Below are 23,733 nucleotides of genomic sequence, written 5' to 3' on the forward strand. Positions count from 1 at the left end.
GCTCGGGTTTTAATAAAAATTAGCAGTTTTCACAGCTTGATTCAAAATGATTTTCAGGTTTTCGGGGATTGTTTTGGCTACTAAAGCTTCATGATGAATGGAGCAGTGAGTAAATTTAGTTTTAGGTGCGACTTTCTTTATTTGAGAAATAACACTGAAATGTTTTCTAGTTAAAGCCCGAGTTCTGTCACAGCATACGGCAATGCACTTATTCCAAGGAATATCATTCTCAGATATAAAATAAAATCGTCAATTACCTTGAAAATTTCATTTGCATTTTCTCTATCATGAAGAGATTCACAAAATAATACTCTTCGGCAATTCGTTTATGTTCTTCGAAACGTGTGTAAACTAATAATTGAACAAATTTCGTTATATCGATACTTTCATTCAATTGCAATGCAAATTACTCACTGTGTTTATTTTTTGAATAAGTGTCTCTTTTATGGAATTAGCCATTTCATGAATTCGTCGACTTAGTGTACCATTTGATAATGGAATGTTATTAAGTTCATTAGCCCCTTTCTCGTTGAATAAGAAAAATATTAGATTAATTGGTTCTTAATCGTGTGTAGCACTAAGAAAAACGTTATCTTTCGCTGCTGGTAAAATAAGGTTTTTTTCCAAAACTGTGAGCCTGCCCACTATTGGCAATTCTTAGGCTTGCTAAGTAACTAGCTTCTAAAGCTTTCTCAATTGGAGTAACAAACTATTCATTACTTGTTTAGTATTTTTGAACTCCGATGATTTCCTCTTAAAATATTCTTCAGATTTATCCTTTAATTGGCGTGCTCAGATTCAAGATATCTTTTAAAAAAACGATAGTGCATACTTTGATTGGATAATAGTTCACCGCAAACTATATATTGAGGTTGAGTATCCATTTCAACTACTTTCAAAGTAAAACCAAATGATAGTAGATTGTCCTCGGATCCATCACCTGGTGAATCATCACTTTTCCTCTCAGTAAGCAATAAGAAGACAAAATACTTGCTGTTAGAGACAGTAGTTCGACGTAAAAAAAAAAAAAAAAAAAAAAAAAAAAAAAAAAAAAAAATTTCTAATTGAAAATAGAGCAATATGAGCGCGGAAATAGTGGTGGCATAAAGTGCAAACATGCTTCAATCGATCAACTCTAAAATAATTAATGAGATACTATTATCTTTTTATAGAAACTTATTTTTTATTTCCTATTAAATACAACATCTGTTTCTTTTAAAATCATCATTTATGACAAATTGTGTTATGTCTATGGCTAAAAGAATATTTTGTGACAATAGAAACGGATTATTTTGCTAAAATCTATAAGCGGCTATTGACCCTGAACAAAGCTTACATCGCATAAATTTACGAATGTTAGGGAAACTTAAACAGGATATTGTGGTATTTAATTTTTGAATTTAATAGTTAAAAATAGTCTGTTTCTTTGCGTGCCACCTATTTTTCTCTTGCGTACCACCGGTTGAGAATCGCTGGCTCTATCACATTACATATGTGTAGCACTAAGATTTTTACGAACTTTTTTGCACACTTACGCGTTTTTTTTCTTTGCGAACTTAAGGCTTAATTCATCTTGAATTACGCCGATCTTCAAGGAAGCTGACGTTATCGTTACGATAGTGTGTGAAGCCGTAACCTGTGCTGCTTTATGTCGAATGCAATGCTAACGCGCGAATGTAATGCCACTTAAAAACGTTGAACTCATATTTGAAGTTGTAGATCAGACAGCCGAGAACAAAAGATTTACACTAAGTCGTATCAGAACTCATGCTTAAAGGCTACATTTAATCTACTTGCATTTCTTGCTTCTTACTGTCCGTTTATATACTCCCACAGAATAAATTTTGAGAAGGATCCGTTGGATAGATTTGGTCCTAAGTTCTAAACTGTGTAGAACTTTTCCAGCAAACCTAATCCATAGGTTTGTTAAAATTCCGAGAGCTATTAAAAACGCATGCGTGTATAGCATTTTTTAAATCTATGTCATTTTTCATTTCTACCTTCGTTAATTATAATTCAAAAATCAGTTAATTTGATTTATAACGTCTGAAATATAAGTAAAGTGTTTGCTTTGGAATAGGTCATCCGATCTAATATGAAAAATGTAGTAAAATCATATGAAGTAACAGTTTTTTTGTTCGCTGTTTAAATAACGAATTAGTTGTCAAAATTTCCTTCTCTCAGTTTGAATTATACGAAAAATGTTCCGCTTTATTGTAATTTTATTTATTTATTTTCAGAGCTAAAAGGAAAAGCTATAAAATAATGGGCGCCATTGTTTCGTTGAAATTGCCATTCAGTTTATTCGTCTGCTCCCAGATTGAGTTATTTAACCGTGAAATCTTTTCTTCCGTGTTTAAGATGGTACAATTTGCGTCATTTTGCTTGCTAATGGAATAATATTTTCATTATAGTCAGTTTTATTTGGTTAATTTTATTGAAAGAAGTCGATTATTACAAAAGACTTAATTTTTTTAAACTATATTTTATACTTAAATAATTATAAAAATTGCTTTTTTCTTCAACTCAAGCATTAAATCAAATAAGCACGCGTGAACCGAAATGTTCTTTGAGATTTTGAAGTACTGTATTTTTAAATGCTTTAGAGATTCGTGAACTGCTTTTATTAGCACTTGAGAAGAGTGATTGCGGATATTGATATAAGTTATTTATGATTAATTTATGTTATTTCTGCAATAATTTAATTATGATGCTTTTTATTTTACTTTTGCTTTAAGTTATATTACTTATATTATCAGGTTCAATGTTCCGTCTTAACTTCATCGGGAACATGCAAGGACCTGAGTCGGAAAAGAGAGCTTACTAAAGCTATGTTCAATAACTGTGGGAAGTAGACAGGATACACAAGAAGGGTATACAAAACCCTTTATTTTTCTCTATTTACAATAACTTCCGTACTTCGGAATACAAAGACCCACTACTTGTGGTCTAAACGTAAAAATATAAAAATAAAACTAAACTCTAATTTGACTTTGAAATAATAAACGTGGAAGATTGGCCTTATATTAACAGGAAGCCGTATGTAGTACAGAGAACTGTGAACACTACAATACGTTTAAAGTTATCGAGAGGATTAAACCTCTGGCCTGGAAGGCAACCAGCAACTGAGTAAAACTTCTAAGGTAAGCGGCCTGCTTCGACTAACTGCTTCCTCTCTCTCGCTTGGCAAAAAGCCACAACTTAAATACTTGGCGTTCGCCAGACAAACTTTGCATAAATACTTTAACGCTTATAATTCTGGCCGGAAGTAGAAAATAAGAAGTGATAGTAAAGATTTAAAATAAAATAAACGTTAGTAAAACTTAAGATCCTTACATACTTCCCGCCAGAGTTAATTAGTTTGAAACTGAGGTCTAAAACGACCTTGTTGAAAACTTTTAGCTCTAGAATCTAACGCGAGGCCAATCTTTTACAAACATTTTTCGCTAGAAACTAGAAATTTAAAAGAAAGAAATTTGTTTTTACAATAGCAGCTCCCAGGACACACAATTTTTTCATCTGTACTGCATCTAAACAGGAGCTTTTATTCAAATCTGGTTCCTTCCAGAGATCTGGAAGGAAAACTAGTTTAATGAAATGTTACACAATGAAATGGCAAGTAACATGTATAATTATTTTTCTCTTAACATTCTTATTTCATTCATAACTATTTTAATTATCTCTCCCCGTGCTCTCTGACATGTGTTGTAAAAGAACACCAAACACGAATGTGTTTATGTCTATGTGTTCAACACTTCCTCCTACAATCAAAACACTAACGTGTTAAAATTCAACATACCAAGACCTCGTAACACACCCTAATTTCAACTCTAAACCCTGAGGTACTATTCTGAAAGTGGCTAACTCTGAAGTGTAGCGTCAGAGAGCCTAACTACATCATTCAACCTTTAACACATATTCACCATGATTTAGCCTTTTTACAGTCACACGAATAAAAAAAAATTTTTTTAACATTACTTTCACTTTTACCATATCACGGTATTTCTTAACATTTAAAATAACAGTTCACTTTGTATATAAGAACATATTAACATGCCGTTAATTTTACACATTTGAAAACATACATTAGTAGTGCATTGTTAACTTCTATTCTTTTCAAAGCAAGTGCCAATTCTTTCTACATTGAAATAATACATTTCAAAAAGTCTTTCAGACTAAAACTTCTTTCTTGCCAGAATGTTTTAAATAATATTTATACAATAACATTTTACAATATTTAAGTCTTTACACAACGCTATTATACATCAACTTTAGTTTTACGCACGAGTACTTTAAAAACATAATACCAAAATCGGTAACAACTCATTTCTCGCCCTTTTGGCGATAAAGGTAGACCTCGCATGAGGTAAAACTTCTTGAAATCTGCCACTTGCAGTAAGAATGAAAGATTAACTTAAGTTTGCAAAGTAACATAAAATTTTACTTTGTGATATTCGGACATTCTTTTCTGGGCCCAGTCCTGAAAGGTAGTGCAGATTGTTGTTTGATTTATCCTCCTTCTTGTACGGGCTCGCCCTTCAGTGCCTTCCTCTAGATGCTTTTTTTTTTCTCCAGTTTGGTCACCCTTGAATACCTTCTTTTTCGCCTCTGCCTGTCGTCTTGGCCGTTTGATGGCAGCTGGTCTTGGCGGAACCGGGAAACTTCTTTCGTGTTCCTGCTTGGACCTCGTTGCTGGCCGTTCGAATTTTCCTTGTAACTTTTCCTCCGCCGCTGATGGCCCTTCCGCAGTTCGGCAACATTTGCTGCGGAGAGTCCTGTCGGATGAGTAGATCTTCCGTTTTAGAGCCGGGTTATAGTTGCCGTCATTTCTCCTGGCTCTCTTTGCATTCGTCGTCCTTCTCCCTTCTTCATTCTGGGGGTGTTCGTGAGCTCTCTTTTCTGGACGGTGGAACGGCTTCTTTTTCTTGCTACCTTCAATTTTCCCGCGGGGAAACTTTCTTTTCACTTGCTCCTGCCTCTTAATGGCTTGCCCTTGTACTTGTCGTTGTTCCACCTCTGGAGCTTGTGCCTGCGGTGTCTGCCGTGCCGGATCCTGCAAAAGATCTGTAAATATTTGCATTTTATTACGATCATAGTAGGGTTTGATTTGATCAATGTTTGCGGAGCAGGTTTCACCATTTCTATCTTTTAACACTACTACAGCGTGAGTTATTTTTTCTATGACATATGGTCCTTCAAATCGTGGAAAAAATTTGGCAGTTTTATCTTCTGGTGCTGAAGAAAGTGAATGCTTAATTTTTAAAACTTCATCCCCTACTTTATAAGTTACTCCCCGTCGTTTCAAGTCGTAATACAGTTTTTGTTTTCTCTGTGCTACTTCAGTATTCTTCTTTCCTTCCTTAATTAGTTTTTCTATATCACCCATTTTAAATTCTGGGGCTCTTTGTTGCACATAAAATAATTTATCTAACGGCGTTATAATATTTTTCCCTAAAAATAACTCAGCAGGAGTTTTGCCCGTTGTATCATGTTTTGCGGTCCTAAGGGCGAAAGCAAATTCATTGACATAGTTATCCCAGCTTTTATGAAAATTTTTAACATAACTACGGATAACTTTCACTATATTTCTATTGACCCGTTCCGCTATATTTGATTGCGGCCGATACGGGACCATTTTTAAATGACGTATGCCCAGTTTTTGGCACATGTCTTCAAATACATTACTTACAAATTGAGGACCATTATCCGATATAACTTTTAGGGACGCCCCGTATTTTAAAATATATTTATTTAAAATAGAATCAGTAACTAATTTCGCGGAGGCTTGTTTTAAGGGAACAATTTCGGTCCACTTACTAAAATGATCAACCATAACAAGGAGATAGCGACTTTTATTTAACTGACTTTTTGGGAAAGGGCCCAATAAATCGATGCCAATTATTTCATTTGGAAATTCGGATTTAATACTATTTAGAAACCCGGCCGGGCTGAAATTAATATAATTAACTGCTTGACATGTTGGGCAGGACTGGACATACGCCCTTGTTAACTTTTGCAGTTCAGGAAAATAGACTGCCTCGCGTACGAGTTGGATAGTTTTTCGAATACCAGCATGAGAAGCTAAAGGGCTGTCATGGAGCTCCTGCAGGATATTTAATCTAAGACTAGCTGGGATAACAGGTCGAAATTCGTTGTTGGAATTCGTAGTTTTTGTATAGAATAATAGACCATCATTAGTTCGTAATGAGCCGACCTATTTCTTATCGCCACAATATCTTGGTGGCTAAAATTTTCAGGATCCTTTAAATACTCATAAATGCTTCCAAACTCAGGATCCTTACCCAGTTCGGTTATTACAGTTTCTCGGAAATTTATTGTACATGCTGTGAGCTAACACTAGGCTATCTATTATGGTTTGGGCAGGCAATTATGTTGCATTGTTTACACACCCCAGCATTTGTTTAACATAGGCGACCTGACTGCTATGAGGTATAGACAGGAGAACTTAAAGCCCTGTTTTCGACTTTTAAGGGGCGCAGTTGGTCCGTGGTTTCTGTTAATGGGCGACAACCCTCGTCCACATCAGGTTTAAGTGGTCGACGATTACATTTAAAGTTGAAGTATTCGACGCATGAATTGGCCAACCATATCTTCTGACTTTAACCCTGTATAGCATGTTTGGGATGCTCTTAAGAGGGCAATTTCATCTCGCGACCCTCTCCGAGAGCCATCCTTGAGAGTTGAAAACTGCCTTGCTGCAAGAATGGGATCGACTGCTGCAAGGACTCCTCAAGTGCCTCCTTTCCGGTATGCCGTTGCAGTATGCGACCTGTCTGGCTGTGAGAGCGAACCATACTTCATATTAGACTCATTTTTAGTTCGATATCACAATGTGGTCTTTGGACATCCCTGAACTATGAGTTTTACTGATAATCATGCGTACATAAAATGACTTTTGAATGGTACATGTCTTTCTCTGTTATAAATGCATATTCATACCAAATTTCATTAAAAATATGTTTATTCGTTTTTCAAAAATAGGGTATAATGTGCAAATTCTCTTAATTTTCCACACGAGTATAGATCGTGGCGTGCATTCTACGAAAGTCCCTTTCAAATGATTTTTTCTTAATAAAGCTATTGATTCATTCCAATTTAATGGCACGAATTTCGAGATATGCTTCACTTCGAGACTTTTTATAACTAACTATTCAAGAGAATGAATTATTAATTCACTGAGGGTCGAAGCTTGTTTTGTATGCTTTTTTTCTTGTATGGCGCTGTAAGTACAATAAGCGATATTTAATCAAAGGTCGCTTAAAAGTAACATTATTCAACATGCAAGTAAAGATTCTTGTGTATTTCTTCTGCCAGTGTTGTAGCATAAATTATTCCCAATAAAAAAACTAACTGAACTTTCAGCTGTAAGATTAACGTGTGATTGAAAATGCTGAAAAAAAGTGTTGGTGACTGGTAGGAATCCTTTTTATTGGTGAATTAAAAAGAACCGTTTTTGTAGGTTACAGTATTTCTTAAAACTTAATAAATTGTTTAGTTGCTTTCAAAGCAGTCTAAATATTTAAGTTAGCTATGTGAAAAGGGAATTCTGTCTACATCTAATGGCTTTGATACTTGAGGTATGGTTTCAAGACTCCTATTTTGCAAGATTTTTTTTTTTTGGGCCATGAGTGATCTTTCTATAAAACGAATTATGTAGCTTTCTTTTATAGTTTTTTATGATTAATAATGTGCGTAAAATGCTGTTTTTTTAATGCTTTTTTTTTTTTTTTTTTTTTTTTTTGCAGTTGCCGAAATGAACTTGACTGTTATGAATTTAAGCCGTCTTCGTGATTTGTCCTCGAATTTAGGATGGAAAAACGATGATAATACTTACGTGATTGGACATGATTGTTTAAGTATGTTTATGTCATTTTTTTACTCTTTCTGTATTTTATTTTAATAGCATGCGTATGGCTTCTTGTATAACTTTGCAACATATATCCTATTTATTTATTTATTTATTTTAAAGAGAAGAAATTTTTCCTTCTTTAGAAGGTACGTTCCTGTATACTGAAATTTCGGCACCGCGAAGGAACGTATTCCTCTTCATTGGCCGAAAATTCGGAAGTATTAAAAAATTAAAAACTTTTGTAATTAACATTTTAATTAAAATCTCTAGTAATAAACTAAGATAATTTTCAAAGTACTAAAAATTCCACTAATTCTGTTCTTGAACTCGACGTGTTTAGTGCTGTTAGTACATGAATATCCTCGATTGCGAGTCTAAAGGTTCAGCTGACAAAGCTTGTAAGATTAATTATTAAGAATTGATACTGTATTATACAGTAATATTCTCTGCCGCATGTCCCTATGAAGAGCTTAAATATAGTTATGGTTACGTAGAAACAGTGATTAGATGAAGGTTCTACATGCTGTCGTAAGAGCTGTGGAGCTGGAATATTCACATCAGAAAAGGTGGGGGGGGAGATTTGCGTTTCATGGTAACCTGGACTTTTATAATGAAACATACAACACTGGCGCAGTCATCCGTAATATAAGCATAATCGTTTAATGGTATAGAATTTCATTCATGCGTGTACGTATCGCAAGAACAGTTAACAACACATTACAGGCATCGTGGAAGGGTGAAGCTATACCTTTCCTTCAGTTTATCGTTTATACTCTCTTTCAAAAGGGAAAAAAATCGTCCCTAAGGTTGGCGGATCTCTAAAGTGCGCAATATTTACTGAATGCTCAGTATCTAACTTTTCTTTTTGGCAGGCTTACTTACCCGATTTACGATCGACGGAGAGCATGCAGAATATGATTTAGGGATAAGCAGCCTACTCAGGCAGCACTGTAGTCATTATTAAATAATAGTGGATGCGTATAGAAGCTATAGAGAATGAGTGACAGTTACAGAGCTGCATGTTTAACCATTTATGCGAGTGGTTCTCAACACTTTAATTAATGATTGTTTACTTTGATCTAGCTAAGAAGTCGAGATATCTCTGATTTAGCGAAAGATTTTTCTCGATTTAGTAATAGCTTTTTATAAAACTAATTGCTTCCTAAGTCATATGAAGCTCGTCAGTTCTACTGAAACACGAGGTAAATTCCATGTAAAATAAGTTTCGCTGTTTTGAAATTTTGTTAGAGGTTTTCTTATCTCTCACGTTTGTAGGAGCTTTTAAGAAAGACATGAAGCGATAAATGCACGTGTAGCAACACATTCTAGTTACGAAAATTAAGTGCATAAATTTTGATTAACAAGTTGAAATTCGTGTCTCAATCCTTGGAAGCGATTTTTGGTGAAACAGCAGTGAGTCCGCAATCATTTCGAGTCCGAAAGTGAAGGTGGGATAAAAGTGTGGAAGTCACATCAGTAACAAATAGAGCCTTACAATCTTGTAAAAAACATAGGATGAACAATGATGTGGTGGAACTTTGATTGGATGAACATTGTTTCCAACTCATTCTCTACTGTTGATAAGTCAATGGCTAAAAAAGGCAAGATGAAGCAGAGCTGTATTAAAAAAATTTATAAAATAATATTTTCGACGTATGTATGCGGTTAAAATAATTACTACAAATAATGCATAAAAATATTTGTAGTGACTACTCATTTGCCTGACAGTATCCTCATATCAAGTCCACGAATTTTATCGTGACCAGGAGCGCAGGATTGTGTCTGTCATTGGATGGGCTTTGAGCAATTTACAGGTGACAGTGCGAATTGGTTCATCTCTGTACCAATTTTGAAAGAGAATTCCCAGGAGAACGCATCCATCCTCCCATTTTTCCTACTACCAAACTCTCTCTTTCAACTTGACAATATGCTGAAAATATGCTATTTACTGTACTGATCAGGGCGATACATAAAAATATAGAAGAACTCATAAGTAAGGAAACAAAAATTAGCATTATTTAATATAATACTTTAAATTAAATTAAAAGGCATCCTTAATTTAACATTTTAAAATTAAATTAAAAGGCATCCTTAATTTAACAATACTCCTGATTTAACAGCAATTTTCGTTATTACTTGAAAATTGTAAAATATAATGAGAATTTATGTATTAATATAGATTCTCTGTATATTTGGTAAATATAACTAGAGAGAAGTTTCCGTCAGTTTCGCTGCCCTTAACGGTGCCTACGTTTAGCATATACATTTGTTCTTTGTTAGGATTTAACCATTTTTGCCGTGAGCCTTTTTTTTTTTTTTTTTTTTTTTTAATTGTGGTAGTTGGAATATACCAGTGTGTGATCGAGTATTAATCTCCTTGAAACCATGAAGTTATTCTCTTGAAGGAAATTCACCTCCCTTGAGTATTTCTGATTTATATTTTGTACCACAGTTCATCTCGCAAATAAATTTCATTGCTATAAATCAAGTGTTTTTACAATTTATTTAGTGTTTTTACAATTGCAGCGAATAGTGGTGTATTAATAAGCTCACGTCGACACACATCATCCCAGCACTGGTGAGGAATGCAGATGTCTTATCTGTTGACAGAATAAATTTTGTATTTTGTTAACAGAATGAAACACTTTACGTAAATCGCGTATTGAAGGGGAAGACTTCTGATTGCATAGAATGCTGAAATACCGAATCTGTAATGACTAGGCAGCCGAGTAATACTAAATATTCATTTTTATTTCAATTGACATTTGCGGCTACAATTTACTTGGCAGTCTAATCATGCCAATTCAAGAACATTTACATTTTTGATACTGACCGTTGCGATAGGAAGAGAGCACAGCGAAACAGCGTCCAAGCGGCAACAAATGTAGAAGCTAAAGTGCGCTATTATCTAATATTGCAGTCTATTAAAAGAAAGGTTTTGGTTTTGGTCGGAAAAGTTTCAGTTCTCAAAATTTTGAGTTCAAGTTCCGAATACGTTACGTCATCCGCTTTACGTAAGCTCTGTTGCATAGCTTAATCTAGAAATGGCGCAGTCAGAGAAGTTATTACTACTTTGAGAATACAGAGATTAAATACCCAAATTAAAAATAAGGAATTAAGAAGCTATTACTAAATTACATTATAAAGCTGATTTACGTATTTTTTGTCTTACGTATTTATGTAACCTCTTTTTATATGGATCATAAAACTGATGTTTGCTCTTTGCTTCCATTAAAAAATTGTTCAACTCGCATAATTTTGACAAATTTTTAGCCCAATTTTACATATTACAGAATTTGTTTTAGTTAAGACTTTTTTAGTAGGATAAAGAGCTAATTAAAGACTTTCTAATTGAAATTTTCTTTACAAAAAATCCGTGTATAAATATAAATTATCCGTGTATAAATATAAATTGTGTACATTTTTACTGAAAGGTCTTCATATGACCAAAGCTGTTGCAGTATGAAGGAAAGGATACGTTATTTGATTCTTTTCTAATATCTCATGTAGGCTTGGATCCATGTGATCTAGAGATATTAGGTATACAAAAAATAGATCATGTTGTTCATGAATTTACAACCAACCGTGCAAGAAGTATTTAGTCAGGCAATTTTTCAGGGCACGCTATATACTCAAGATGTAAAACAATATAAAACAAAGTTGAAATTCCATCTGTTGTATATGTGTAAAGCTGTAAAATTTGTATGTACATATTGTGTTATCCGTGGTCATTCTCTGATCGATAATAGAAGTTCTACTACAGTGCTAAAATCATGTGTATTGAATATTCAGCTGTTCAAAAAGGCAGAGGAGTAACTTTAGAAAAAGTAAAATATTCAGGGAATCAGATTTCTGTATTTGAACATATTCCGCGCGTAACATAGCAACCATGACGCTCATCTATTGTATCTTCGTATAGTAGTTTTCTTAGAATTTTCCTTCGTTTATTGTTACAGGTGCCTATTTTTAGTATTTCCTTGCAGTTCCTGATTTCTGTGTATCTCAAATAAGAATATTGTTGTCACCGTCGTTATTTATTGGGAGAGATTTAACGTCTGATCGAATCCGGATTTAGCGAATCGCGATGCAGTTTAACTACGAGGCATATAAAATTCCTTATAACGTGATTATTCGTTAAATCTGAGGATACGGAAGGGATAAAGAGTTGTTGAGCGATGCAGGAAAATTGGGTACGTCATCGGTATGGAGATCATATTAAAGTGAATTAAAGTGAATAAATGGAAGATAGCGTACGTAAATAATCTGAAATCGACGTCGGAACCTACACTGACATGAAAAGTTAAAGGAATAATGAGTAAATAAATAAAAGGCATAACTAAAGAAATTAGAACTTTCATAAGACTCTATGACTTTCTGTCTTAACTTGCCTGATTTAACATCAAAGCATAACTGATTTTTAAAAAATTGTTTTTAAATATAATAACGGGACCTCGGGTATAAACACAATATCATTAACATTCTAGTCATTTTATTATTATTTAATTTTCCCCAGTGATGCGTAAATTAACTTCGATAAATAAAGTAATCTGAAAACTTGCTAGTTAAACAAATTCTGTTTACCATCTGGTAATGTTCTCTTCTGTGATAGACATCAGGCTGCACCTAGTATTAACAGTCTTGTTTTTATTAAAGTATATATACAGCGGTGGCCAAAATTGTGGGCACTTTTGGAAATTTTTATGTTTTTGAACTTTGTATGCTTATAGAAAATGTTACGTTTCGCAAAATGCAAACTTGTATATATCATTTTAAAGAGAATTTATTACTGAATTCAATACAAAACACAAAATTCAATTATTTGCAATACAAAAAAGTTATATGTACTTTATTATAAATAAAAAACACAGTTAGGAAGTGGTTTGTAATGTCTAGCTTTCCTGGCCAATCACTGTTCTTGTTCTGAGAACCAATCAAATGTTAGTAACTGCCAGTAGAAGCTGACATCATGTTTACACTTGAAACAATTCATTATTTTCATTTAATCATTTGTTCTGTAGAAGGAGGACCTGTTTCTTATACACTGCAATTACAAGTAGGAATTTTTGTAAAAATTTTTAATATTTAGTCAAGAAGCAATGACATCAAATAAAAGAGTAGATTGGACACCTAGAAAGAGATGTAATATTATTGTGTTACGAGAAAGTGGTCTTTCCTATGCTGAAATTGCAAGACAGGTGGGTGGTTCAGTGACTACATCTGGAGTCTGAAAGTTTTGTTTATAATATCAGGAGACAAATTCAGTAAAAAACAAAGCAGGTAAAGGCCGAAAAAGGTGCACCACATCTACTGATGACAGAAGAATAAAAAGACTATGTCTCCAAGATAGAAAAATGTCATCAGCGGCCATCAGAAGTGATCTGAATGATGCTGGTGTTTCTGTCAGTTCAAGAACAATCGGAAGAAGATTCCACGAAAAAAGCCTTATCTTAATTTTCAGCAACGAAAAAAGACTACAGTGGGCAAAGGAACACATTAATTGGACAGATGATCAGTGGTCACAAGTTATATGGAGTGATGAAACTAAGATATCGTTATTTGTTAGTGATGGGCGAAAATATGTAAGACGTAGAATAGGAGAAGAGCTACATCCTGACTGCATTCAAGCAACTGTGAAGAACCCAGTTAGTGTTATGATTTGGTCATGCATGTCAGCAGATGGTATTGGTCGCCTTCATGTCATCGATGGGACACTGAATGCCAGGAAATACATTGACACTATTCTAGAACCAAAACTTCTACCTTCCATCAGAGATCTCTTTTCCAACAATGCTTCTTTTATTTTTCAGCAAGATTCTGCTTCTTGCCACACGGCCAAAATATCAAAAGAGTGGTTTCGTACAGAGAGCATTAAATTGTTGTCATGGCCAGGAAACAGTCCTGACCTCAATCCTATCGAAAATTTGTGGCACCGTTTGAAAACTCTTGTCCGAATGAAGGCGCCCATCAAATAAAAGGGAACTAATTGAGGCTATAATTGTTTCCTGGCATCATGTAATAACGAAAGAAGAGCTTAAAACTCTTGTCAGCTCAATGAAACATCGATGTGAAGCTGTTATCAAAAATAAAGGGTACCCTACTAAGTACTGATAATTCACTGCAATCATCACTGTCTAATGTATATCGATAACTATTATCGTTTAACTTTTTTTGTATTGCAAATAATTGAATTTTGTGTTTTGTATTGAATTCAGTAATAAATTCTCTTTAAAATGATATGCACAAGTTTGCATTTTGTGAAACGTAACGTTTTCTATAAGCATACAAAGTTCAAAAACATAAAAATTTCCAAAAGTGTCCACAATTTTGGCCACCACTGTATATTACTTTTTATAAATTTCTTTACTATTATTATACACTTATTGAAAATACCTGATATCACTTCGTTCCTTAAATCGCAGACAAATCTAATCGCACCAAGGATTTAAGTGCTGTAATTCTCTTCGTTCCGTGAAATAGTGGACAAAGCTCATTGGACCAAGGGCCAAGGCGCTGGCTTACGGAGTACCTTTGCTTAATTAAGCAATTACCTCCACATCGTCGTTAAGAAATATCAAATGATTCAGAGTAAGCAATAGCTAAATAAACGAAAGAGAACCGTTACGGGTTTGAAGAATAGAGGAGATGAATAAGAAGTAATCACAATGGGACGAGAATAGTCTTTCAACAGCTCTTTTACCTGAGACGAGGGTAGGAGAAACCTTCGCTGAGGCAAATGAGTAGCGGAAGAGGTGATAATTGAGGCAATGAGTTCGTTGACTTTAAATGTCATAACTTGAGAGTTCATTACTAAATCGTTCAGTATTCTTCTGACTATTAGTCAGACTTACTAAACGATTCCAGTCTTTATAGTAAGTAATTGTATAATATATTAGAATAAAATATTCTATACTTTATTCTAAATAATCGAATATTCCGATATCCAGGAGCCAATTTACATTTTGCAAAAGAGAGAAAAAAAACTTTAATAAGATATTTAATTAAATTATATTTAATTAAATTAAAACTTTAATACAATTTTAATAAGAATTTTTTAAACGATTAAAATTTTGGCATTTCATTAAATTGGGATAAAATAATATTTCTTTGCTAAATTCTTATTGGCAAACGAATTCTTTAAACAGCGAATTCTTTAAACAGAAAACGAATTCTTTAAACAGCAAAAATCATTAAATCCATTTGTACTTCCGACGAATGAAGCGAGTTCTAATTTTTCCTGTGCTCAAAAAAAGTTTATGAAATTTAAAACGTCACTGCCGAATAAAGCATCCAAATTTCGAATTTACAGAATTACTTCATGTGATGAATGTGTATCATCCTTAAGACTATCTTTCGCTTTCCCGTTTAAGAAAGTCCCTAATAGTATCCTCTTTTTTACAAGTTTTAACTGTGCACTTGAAAAAACATGTTTGCGTATAGGGAAAAAGTATAAAATTTGTTTCCTGTTTAGTTTAGTCACTGTTTATTTTTTTATTAAATTGTCGATTTTAATTCAGTTATTGTAGCCATCTTGTTAAAAACAGAGTAGCACATCTTTTGTTATAGTTCTTAGAAAACAAAACGCTGTATTAAAAGAAGAGCCTGTTTGGAAAAAAAGAGCCTCAATGAAGTGGTTTTTAAAAGAAGAGTTTCAATGAAGTGGTTTCCGTTTGCAATTTGTGATTAACTAATGAACATTTTCCCAATAAATTATCAAGTATTAACTGTCATTTACTTTGTTCCAGATGCTTTAAAGAGTCTGGAAGATGAACTATTAAACGAAGATGTTCTCAACCGAAATGTTCGACTTGGTCTACATATTTGCAACACTGTCAAAGAAGTAAGTAGAAATTTTTATCGTTATTTATTTATTTATTTTTGATTTTTTCCCGTCGAATTTTTCTTTTGTCTTGCTGGTATTCCACTCATTGCAAATCTTCCCTTTTTGAGGGGTATAAGATGTATGTTTTTTTTTCTTTTTTCCCCCTAAGGTGGAAAGAAGGTAACATTTACTTATAGTTAAATTTTGTGAATTATTAACGTAGCAGTACTGGCCGAAAGAAAACATTTGCGAAATTTATTTTCACGTGTTAGTGCTTATTTTACCAACGTGAATAAATTGTTGCCTGCGATGCCGTGCAATTGCATTTTATTCACAAAAATTGCAAAAGAACAAAACACCGTAATTAATTTTACTGTCCAAGAACTTTTAATACATTTTCGTAGACTATTGCTGGCCTTCGTTAGCACATCTAACAGTATAGTAACTTACTAATTATTGACGGTAAATGTGCAATAATATGCATAGTAGCAAAAATATTTAGCCCTTCTTTAACACTTCCAACAAGTAGTTTTTGTATAAAAACTGCATGAAAAAATAGAGCACCATAATGGATTTTAATGCAAGAAAAATTCCCAAGAACTGCACATTTGCCCAGATTATTGCTGCTTTTTTTCCAGTTCATCTTACAAGCATATTTTAACTTGTTTGACAGAAAGTCTAGGAAAATATGCTTGTTGGCAGAGTATTTAGACTTTCATTTAACACTTACAGCCAGCGTACTTTGTCTGACTCTGCGTTCACAACATATGAAATACTTCTTATTTAAAGTAATAAAATACGTATTTGAATTATGGCATTGAATTGCAGAAAAATGAGTGATATGTAGTAGCATGTTTTTACTCAATAGCGGTCGTCACCATTGACCATCGTCCTTCATTGGCTGAGTGGATAAGATTGGATAATTCGATCCGGATTCAAACTGTGGTGAATGGGCTGATTGCATTGGTGTTTTCTTGTCCGCCCCTCCCCACGTGTAGCATAAATATGATCCAGTTTCTCTTCGAAAACCCTTCACGAAAAATTAGGGGCACTTTCGCACACATGATTTCCGTGCAAATCGAAAGCAGGAACATTTTCGCACCAAAGAAATAGTCATTGATGGAATGAAATATCGTAGTTTGTATAATTTAATGGCATTTACGCACAAAACCGCAGCCCGTAATTGTCTTTTGATAAACTTGGGTTATAGTCGTCGTAGGTATGCAAACCATCAACGTTACGCAGTAGTCTCGTGTTTTCTTTAGCTGATATAATGCAAATTCACTCGGATGGGTCGTTAGACGTTTCATGCATATCTATTAAGTTAGACAATCTTATGATTTGACTTATAATACGAGGCTGATTAGTAGACAGGACTTACAGGGGGAAACTAGGTAAAAATAGCATGATGGTTCAGCGTTATGTTTAGATATGCTAAAGGAAAGTCTTTAACTCTTCATATGGTGTCTGGAGCACGAAAAGTGACTGCCGAACGTAATGAAGTTCTGGCATTCCTAATGCTTTTCTGACAATTGTCAGACGATTGGTGATATCATGACTCAATCCATCACCAGGCAAACGATTTTTACTTGCCTTGGGCCAGTTGTGTCGCATGCTTGTCCACCTCTTCATAGCTTAAAATAATCGCTTACTTTTGGACTGGTGCCGTGCGCGAGTGACTTGGAATGCAGAGTGACATCAAGTTATCCTCAGGTTATCAAGCGAATCCGGTTTTTGTGCTAGTTCCGACAATGGACAAATATGCGTGTAGTACCAACGTGATGAATGAGATTATCCAGCTGTATATATCAAAGGTACACAGCTCAGAACAAAGGGTATGATGCTGTGGGAAAACATCTTATAGATTATCTAATCTCCTTCGGTGCTGGCTTGCATACCACTTTGCATGGTAATTTACAACTACTCATTAGAATATTTTAGAACGTATAGATTCCTTTTCATAATCGGTGTAATCAGCCCTTGCATTTCAGCTGGGGGAGACAGGTCCATATCCAGAAAACCTCTTGAGAAATATATAAAGGTACCACCATGTTACCATAGCCTGTCAGAGCGCTAGATTTATCTCCTATTGAAAACTGTAGGATATCATCGCACCTATGTAAAAGGCTTAGATAGAACGTCCTGAATAAGAGCAAATCTTTTTCAGTGGGTTGAGGAAACACTGTACGACATTTAGATGCTTCAGGACAGTGACAGGTACCGAAATGCATTGTTAAAAAATAATTTTGTCTGATGTACTTTTTTTTCGGGGAAAAATTATTTTTTTTGCTACACATAAGTTTGTTTTGGTTTGGTTTATTTGTTTACGGTAAAGCACTCGAGGGCTATTTGCCTAAGAGGAGAGATGCCTTAGTATGACTTTTCTAAGGGAAGGCTCGTATACAAATTACGGGGAAAGCCACGAAAACGCCCATGCAGCCAGCCCATTCGCAGGTTTCGAACTTCGGACAGAACAACGAGTATTCAGCTACTTTACCGCTCGGCTGGTGGTGGGCCCTTGCTACCACCGGCCGAATGGTAAAGTGGGCCCTTGCTGCACATAAGTACTGATGCCCGTGAATTTCCGGAATATTACTGTTCCCTTTGTTTGTTTTGCATTGACCTTAATAGTATGTTTGTAGGCTGCTGCACACCTTTAGGCTGTTTGACACAGATCTGTGCCAAGCGCAGAGAGTTTATTCATTACTTTCGTTAGTTTGTATATGAGATGACGTTGCTTTATAAGAAATTTACAGAACGCTTTGCGATTGGTCTGCGGGATAGGTATATGTAGTCTAGTTGTTAGTGGACATGTTGTGACTTAGTGTTCCGGAGTTCAACTCCCTTTGTTTGTTATTGTTGCAGTTTTATTCGGTTGTAAAGTGTCGTTTAGGTTTCTAACCAGTTATTTTATGTTAATATTCCTTCCTATCGATCTCATTCCCATTTTCGTGTCAGAATGTAATGTCGCGCAATATTCAAATGAGGTAGAAATGAGAGACTAGTTAAAGCAAGGTTTTAGAAGGTAGATTTAGAGCCTGTTCTGCTTGCTTGAGAGCCACGTTGCTCTTGCGCATAGTATTCTTCCATAACTGTTAGTTGCTGTAAGCACGAGTTGGTGCCGTCTGTTTAACTTTAATGAGTTAATGAAAGGGTTCTTTACGTCCTTTCCCTGTCTCTGTGGTACTTAGCGATAAATCGCCACTAGTTTTTTAGAATTTAGGTCTAGTTTATGCTCCCTAAGAAGACGGAACTGTATACGGTAGACAATGTATATTCTATTATTATATACTTTTTCCCTTTAATGAATGATTTATGCGGGGCGGAACTTATCCTTGAGTATAATTGCTGAATCCGCATCATAAAAAGTAATGTTATCATAAAAAGTAATGTTAATATTAACGATATTTAATATAAGTTTCTTTTAAGAATTTCGAAAGAGAAAAATTATTGTTATCTAGAATCTTCTTAGACGGCCGAGTGACTGGTGGGTTCATCGGTAAGTCCCAAGTGAATGTTTAAGCAGAAATTATCAAGCTGCTAAAAGGGAGGGTATTAAATATATACTGGGTGGGAAGATGTGATCGCTGAAGACTACATTTTGTGCGTTCATTGCTTTATTATCGAGAACTCCATATAGTTTATTTTATTATTTGTATTTTAATTTTATACTTCCGAATGTTCCTTTATCTGGCTGAGCAGAAAGTTTTTTTCTTTTTTTCTTTTAAAGATACGAATATTTTTTATGTCCTTAATTGCATCACTGGCATATCACAAATTGTTTTCAATGAAATGATGTTTTAGTACTGCATGTGAAGATCTATTTTCATTACTGTTGCTAAATATGATTCACTGGATCTACCTTCGCAAAACGTAATGATGGCATTGTTTGTCAACTTTATGTGGATATTTTTTTTTTCTGAATTTGCAGCGATGTATCAAAAATGGTCTTTTAACATATATAAAAAAGTTTAAAAGAAGGCTAATTAACTTTCTAAAATTTTTCTTCTAAATGTTTCGGAAATATTCCAAATTTTCCTTCCGGAAATTTATACTTACATATTTTATGACGTTGCACTGATCCTTAACGTTTTTTCATATGTTACTCATAATAATATTTAATACTTTTAAAGAGATAGGTCCAGATTTTTCGTATTTGTGAATTTAGGTAAATTTTCTCTTTGAATATGGCAGCGTTTACTGATTCAGTAATAAAAAGCAGGGATAAATAGAAAGGGCTAGCTCATTTCTTTGTTCGACTCCTCGCCGACGCGAGCCTAATGGGGGGACTTGACAGGCAGCAATCTGACGTCACTGTGATGCCACCTGTTCTGATTTCCCGCGTTTAAAACTGTAGTTTCATTCAGCTGCGAGACGATTTTCTAGAGGTTACATATCCCAAATTAATTTTAATCATATATATATCTGTTTTCTAATAATGTATATATTTAAAATAATTTATATATATGTAATTTTAATCAGTTTTTATTTTAAATTCTATATTGTAAAGTATCGTTTACGTAATATGGCTTTTTGCGCTGTAGTAACGTGCTGTAGCACTCACAAAAGTATGAAAGGATGAGATATTTTACTTCATGGGACCAAAGGATCCAAATGAGATTTTGCTTTTGACGAAAGAATGGATACACAAATGTCAAAGACAAGATTATATTAATGTGAAGAGCGGAAAAATCTGCAGCGAACATTTTCTATGCAGTGTTTATGAAGATGATATGAAAAATCGCTTGTTTGGATAGCCACAAAAAGAAACTGTTGAAGTGGAATGCTGTGCCGAAAGTAAATTATAATGACAATAATAAATCAAACTTTAATGATTTTGAAATAAAACTCACAAATGAAAATGTAGATATTCTTGAATACCCTAAGTTTAAGGATAAACAAAAATGCATTGATAATTTGAAGAACAAAATAATATCCTTAGAAAATTGTATTAAAGTATTGAAAAATAGAGAAAAGAAAAATTTTAGAATGTTTGTTCAGCGGCAAAGAAGGTGGAGGACATCTAGACAGAAATTGGTATCAGAAATTAAAATCTCAAAATAGCGAAATTTTGGGGGAGGGGAAGCACAAATCCTCCGAATTAGGAAAAATGTCTAAAGTCTATTTTTACAAAGACGCAGATTAATGTATTACTGAAAAAGAAGGAAAAAATCAGGTGGACTAGTGAAGACATTTCACGTTGCATTGTCATAAGAGCTCTGTCATCTTAAAGCTATGATTTTTGGAAAGAAAAAAAATTAAGAAAATATTGGAATATCTTTACCTAGTATTAGCAAATTAAAGAAATGGTGCGCTAAATTTTAGTGTAGTCCGAGAATTCAAAGTGATGTTCTTACTCTAAAGAAGGAAAGAGGCGAATATTTGTATTCTGTAGAAAAAATATGCGTTCTCAGTTTCGACGAAATGCATATAGATTGAAAATTCTTCTATGACTCTAAACTGGACCAAGTTCTCGGTTCTTTTCAAAATGTGCAGTTTGTTTTAACCAGAGGTCTCATTTCGCGCTCTGCCTCAAATTACTGAGAAACCACGTTTTAGATAAAGGATTTGTTTTAGAAGATGGAACTGTTTTAAATTTTGATATTATTAAAGAGGTTTTAAATAGAGATTGAGAAGAAATCAAATTGTGTCACAAACTAAAACCGAATTATTTTATGGTCAAGGGAAACGAGAGACAAAAGGTCGCTCCAGAGAAAACATTATTTTCAAAAAGTACCGCAAAAGGTATACTCCACCCCACAGGAAATCAAAAAACATCTGACTTCTATGAGTTAATCGATAATATCTTCGGTATTATGAATAGTACCAAAATAGTACCAACAAGAATAACAAGTATTTAACAAATTAATTTTGTTAAGTACTTGTTAAAGTTATTCTTATTGTATCTTTTGTAACTAACTATTGATTAGATTTTGTGCTAGATTAGCATTCTAGATAAAATATAATAGTGTAAAACATCAAAGTAATTGGCATAAAAAGAACTGCTTCCTTTACTCACGCTTTTTAAAAATTAAATAATTGTATTAGGTACTCTGAGTAAAGCTATTTTGTCAAAATTAAGGTAACAATCTTGCATACATTTATTTAATTGTAATATAGATATAAGTATAAATTACAAAATTATTTAAAAATATCTATTATTATATTGAATCGGAAGAGAATTATAAAAATGTAAAATTTACAACTAGGCAAAATATCAAATGTAGGTTAGCAGAAATTTTGCCATATATGTCATATATGTTTAAAACTATGTCAATGTAAAATTGTTTTTTGAGTAAATTTAAACAGCTGCTAATATTATAGTTATCTTAGAAGCAGTATAAATATTCTCTCAGTTAACATGCAGATAAAGAAATGATAAGAAATAAACGTGCATTAAATAAAAAAACCTGCAAATAAAAATAAAAAAAACCCACGGAACTTTATGTTAAAAGAGTAGCACATTTTATCAATTATTTTAAAATTGAGTAAGTATTATTAATTTTTTTAATGGTTCAGTCTAAAATGCATAAAGCAGTAACACTGTTTCTTCCAAATTATAGCTATCTTTCACACACAGCTCATTTTAAACGCTGGTTCAAAAACGCTAATTTCCAAGCTATGAATTGCATCTGCGCGCTCAGTGTCATCATGACTACGTCATCACTTCTCACTTTCTGCTTCAGGGGGAAACGCTCTATGAGCTAGCCCTTCTCTTCTAAGTCCTGAATAAAAAGTAGGGGAAGAAGGGTAAGAAAGCTTATTTATTAACGCTGAAAACTGGAAAATAGCATCGTAATAAATTCTGTATTTTAAAATATTAAGATTGTCTTTTGCTCCTTTAGAATGCTTTTTCCTAATGCAACTTAATGCAATTCGAATATTAATATTGCTCTGCCTTATTAATCGCCCACCAGCGGCCGAGCGGTAAAGTCGCTGAACACTGGTAGTTCGGTCCGAGGTTCGAATCCCGCGAACGGGCTGGCTGCATAGGCGTTTTCGTGGTTTTCCCCATGTGTAACGTATATACGAGTCAGTTTCCCTTAGAAAGTCCTCCACGAAGGCATCCCTCCTCTTAGGCAGATAGCCCTCGAGGCTTTGCCATAATCACACACACACACACTGCCTTATTAATCATCTCATAAAAGGAAACTTTCGGAGTATTTTGTATGTTGGATGAGCTAGGCATTCACGTGATCCCTGCCTTTGGCCACTGGTATTTAAAAAGGCATATCGGAGCCATGCCAATGGTGGGACGAGTGAGACGCTTGTCTGAAATAGGAAATGAGGTACATCTCAAAATTAATATAATAAATTAAACCTGGAAGGTGATCAGGAGCCTATTTTCTTTAGAAAGTTCTCTGCGAAGACAATCATCTCCTTAAGTTGATGAGCGTGCCTTACAGCCGAGTGGGCCGTCCAGACGAGATAGTTGTTAGTGACTGAAACTCCACCAGGAGTGACTACTAAACATTTTCAAGAAAGGTTTAACAAGGTAATGTCACTTTGGCAGATGCTGTCAACTGTAAATAGTCCAACCCTGTCTCGGGTTAGGCCAGTAGTCGCGAAGGCATTTATTGAAATTCAAAGTTAAAAAGAAATAGATTGGAAAACGAGGCCTATTTAAAATACATAGTAACATATACAGTTAAGTTGCGTAGGCAATTAAGCTACATACCTCTTTTATTATCATAATAGCATAGAGACACATAATTATTGATTTTATATTGCTAGTGTAGATAGTGTTACTATAGCTTGCAAATGCAATACTAGGTAAATTTCAGGATGCGCGCGTGCGCCTATGTTACACTCACTGTTGTACCAAAGAACCCGGGTTCGAATCCACGAAAAGTCATGAATGTTTATAAATGTATAATGTATGTGTGGCATGAGGGCATTCAAAATACATGGCGAGCCAAAAATCGTCTTGAGATGTTTGGTGGTAGGGTAAGAGGGGTGGCAGATCCTCGGATCAGCCGCCCCGATGTGCTCTCCTTCAAAACTCGGGCGGAACTAGACAGAATCGTACTGTCTCCTATATGGT

The 23,733-nt window shown here is 34.3% G+C and overlaps 1 protein-coding gene across 5 annotated transcripts in view; it reads left to right on the plus strand.

Annotated features, from left to right (window-relative positions):
* Positions 1-23,733, plus strand: part of tim (timeless) — a 163,480-nt gene that overhangs the window by 13,853 nt on the left and 125,894 nt on the right. For 4 of the 5 annotated variants that reach the window (XR_004757809.2, XM_035356774.2, XM_035356773.2 and 1 more), the window contains exons 2-3: positions 7,767-7,877; positions 15,613-15,707. Coding sequence is in view for 4 of the 5 variants with exons in the window: in XM_035356774.2 (XP_035212665.1) it covers positions 7,775-7,877; positions 15,613-15,707 (198 nt within the window). In the remaining variant the exon portion in view is untranslated. Of the gene's footprint in view, positions 1-2,759; positions 2,874-7,766; positions 7,878-15,612; positions 15,708-23,733 lie in introns of all 5 variants that reach the window. The other variant, XM_085809428.1, reaches the window with a different exon arrangement.

The sequence above is a fragment of the Stegodyphus dumicola genome, chromosome X2 (genome assembly GCF_044657685.1).
Source record: "Stegodyphus dumicola isolate Sdum_Otavi_A_Nest chromosome X2, ASM4465768v1".
NCBI classification, from domain to species: domain Eukaryota; kingdom Metazoa; phylum Arthropoda; class Arachnida; order Araneae; family Eresidae; genus Stegodyphus; species Stegodyphus dumicola.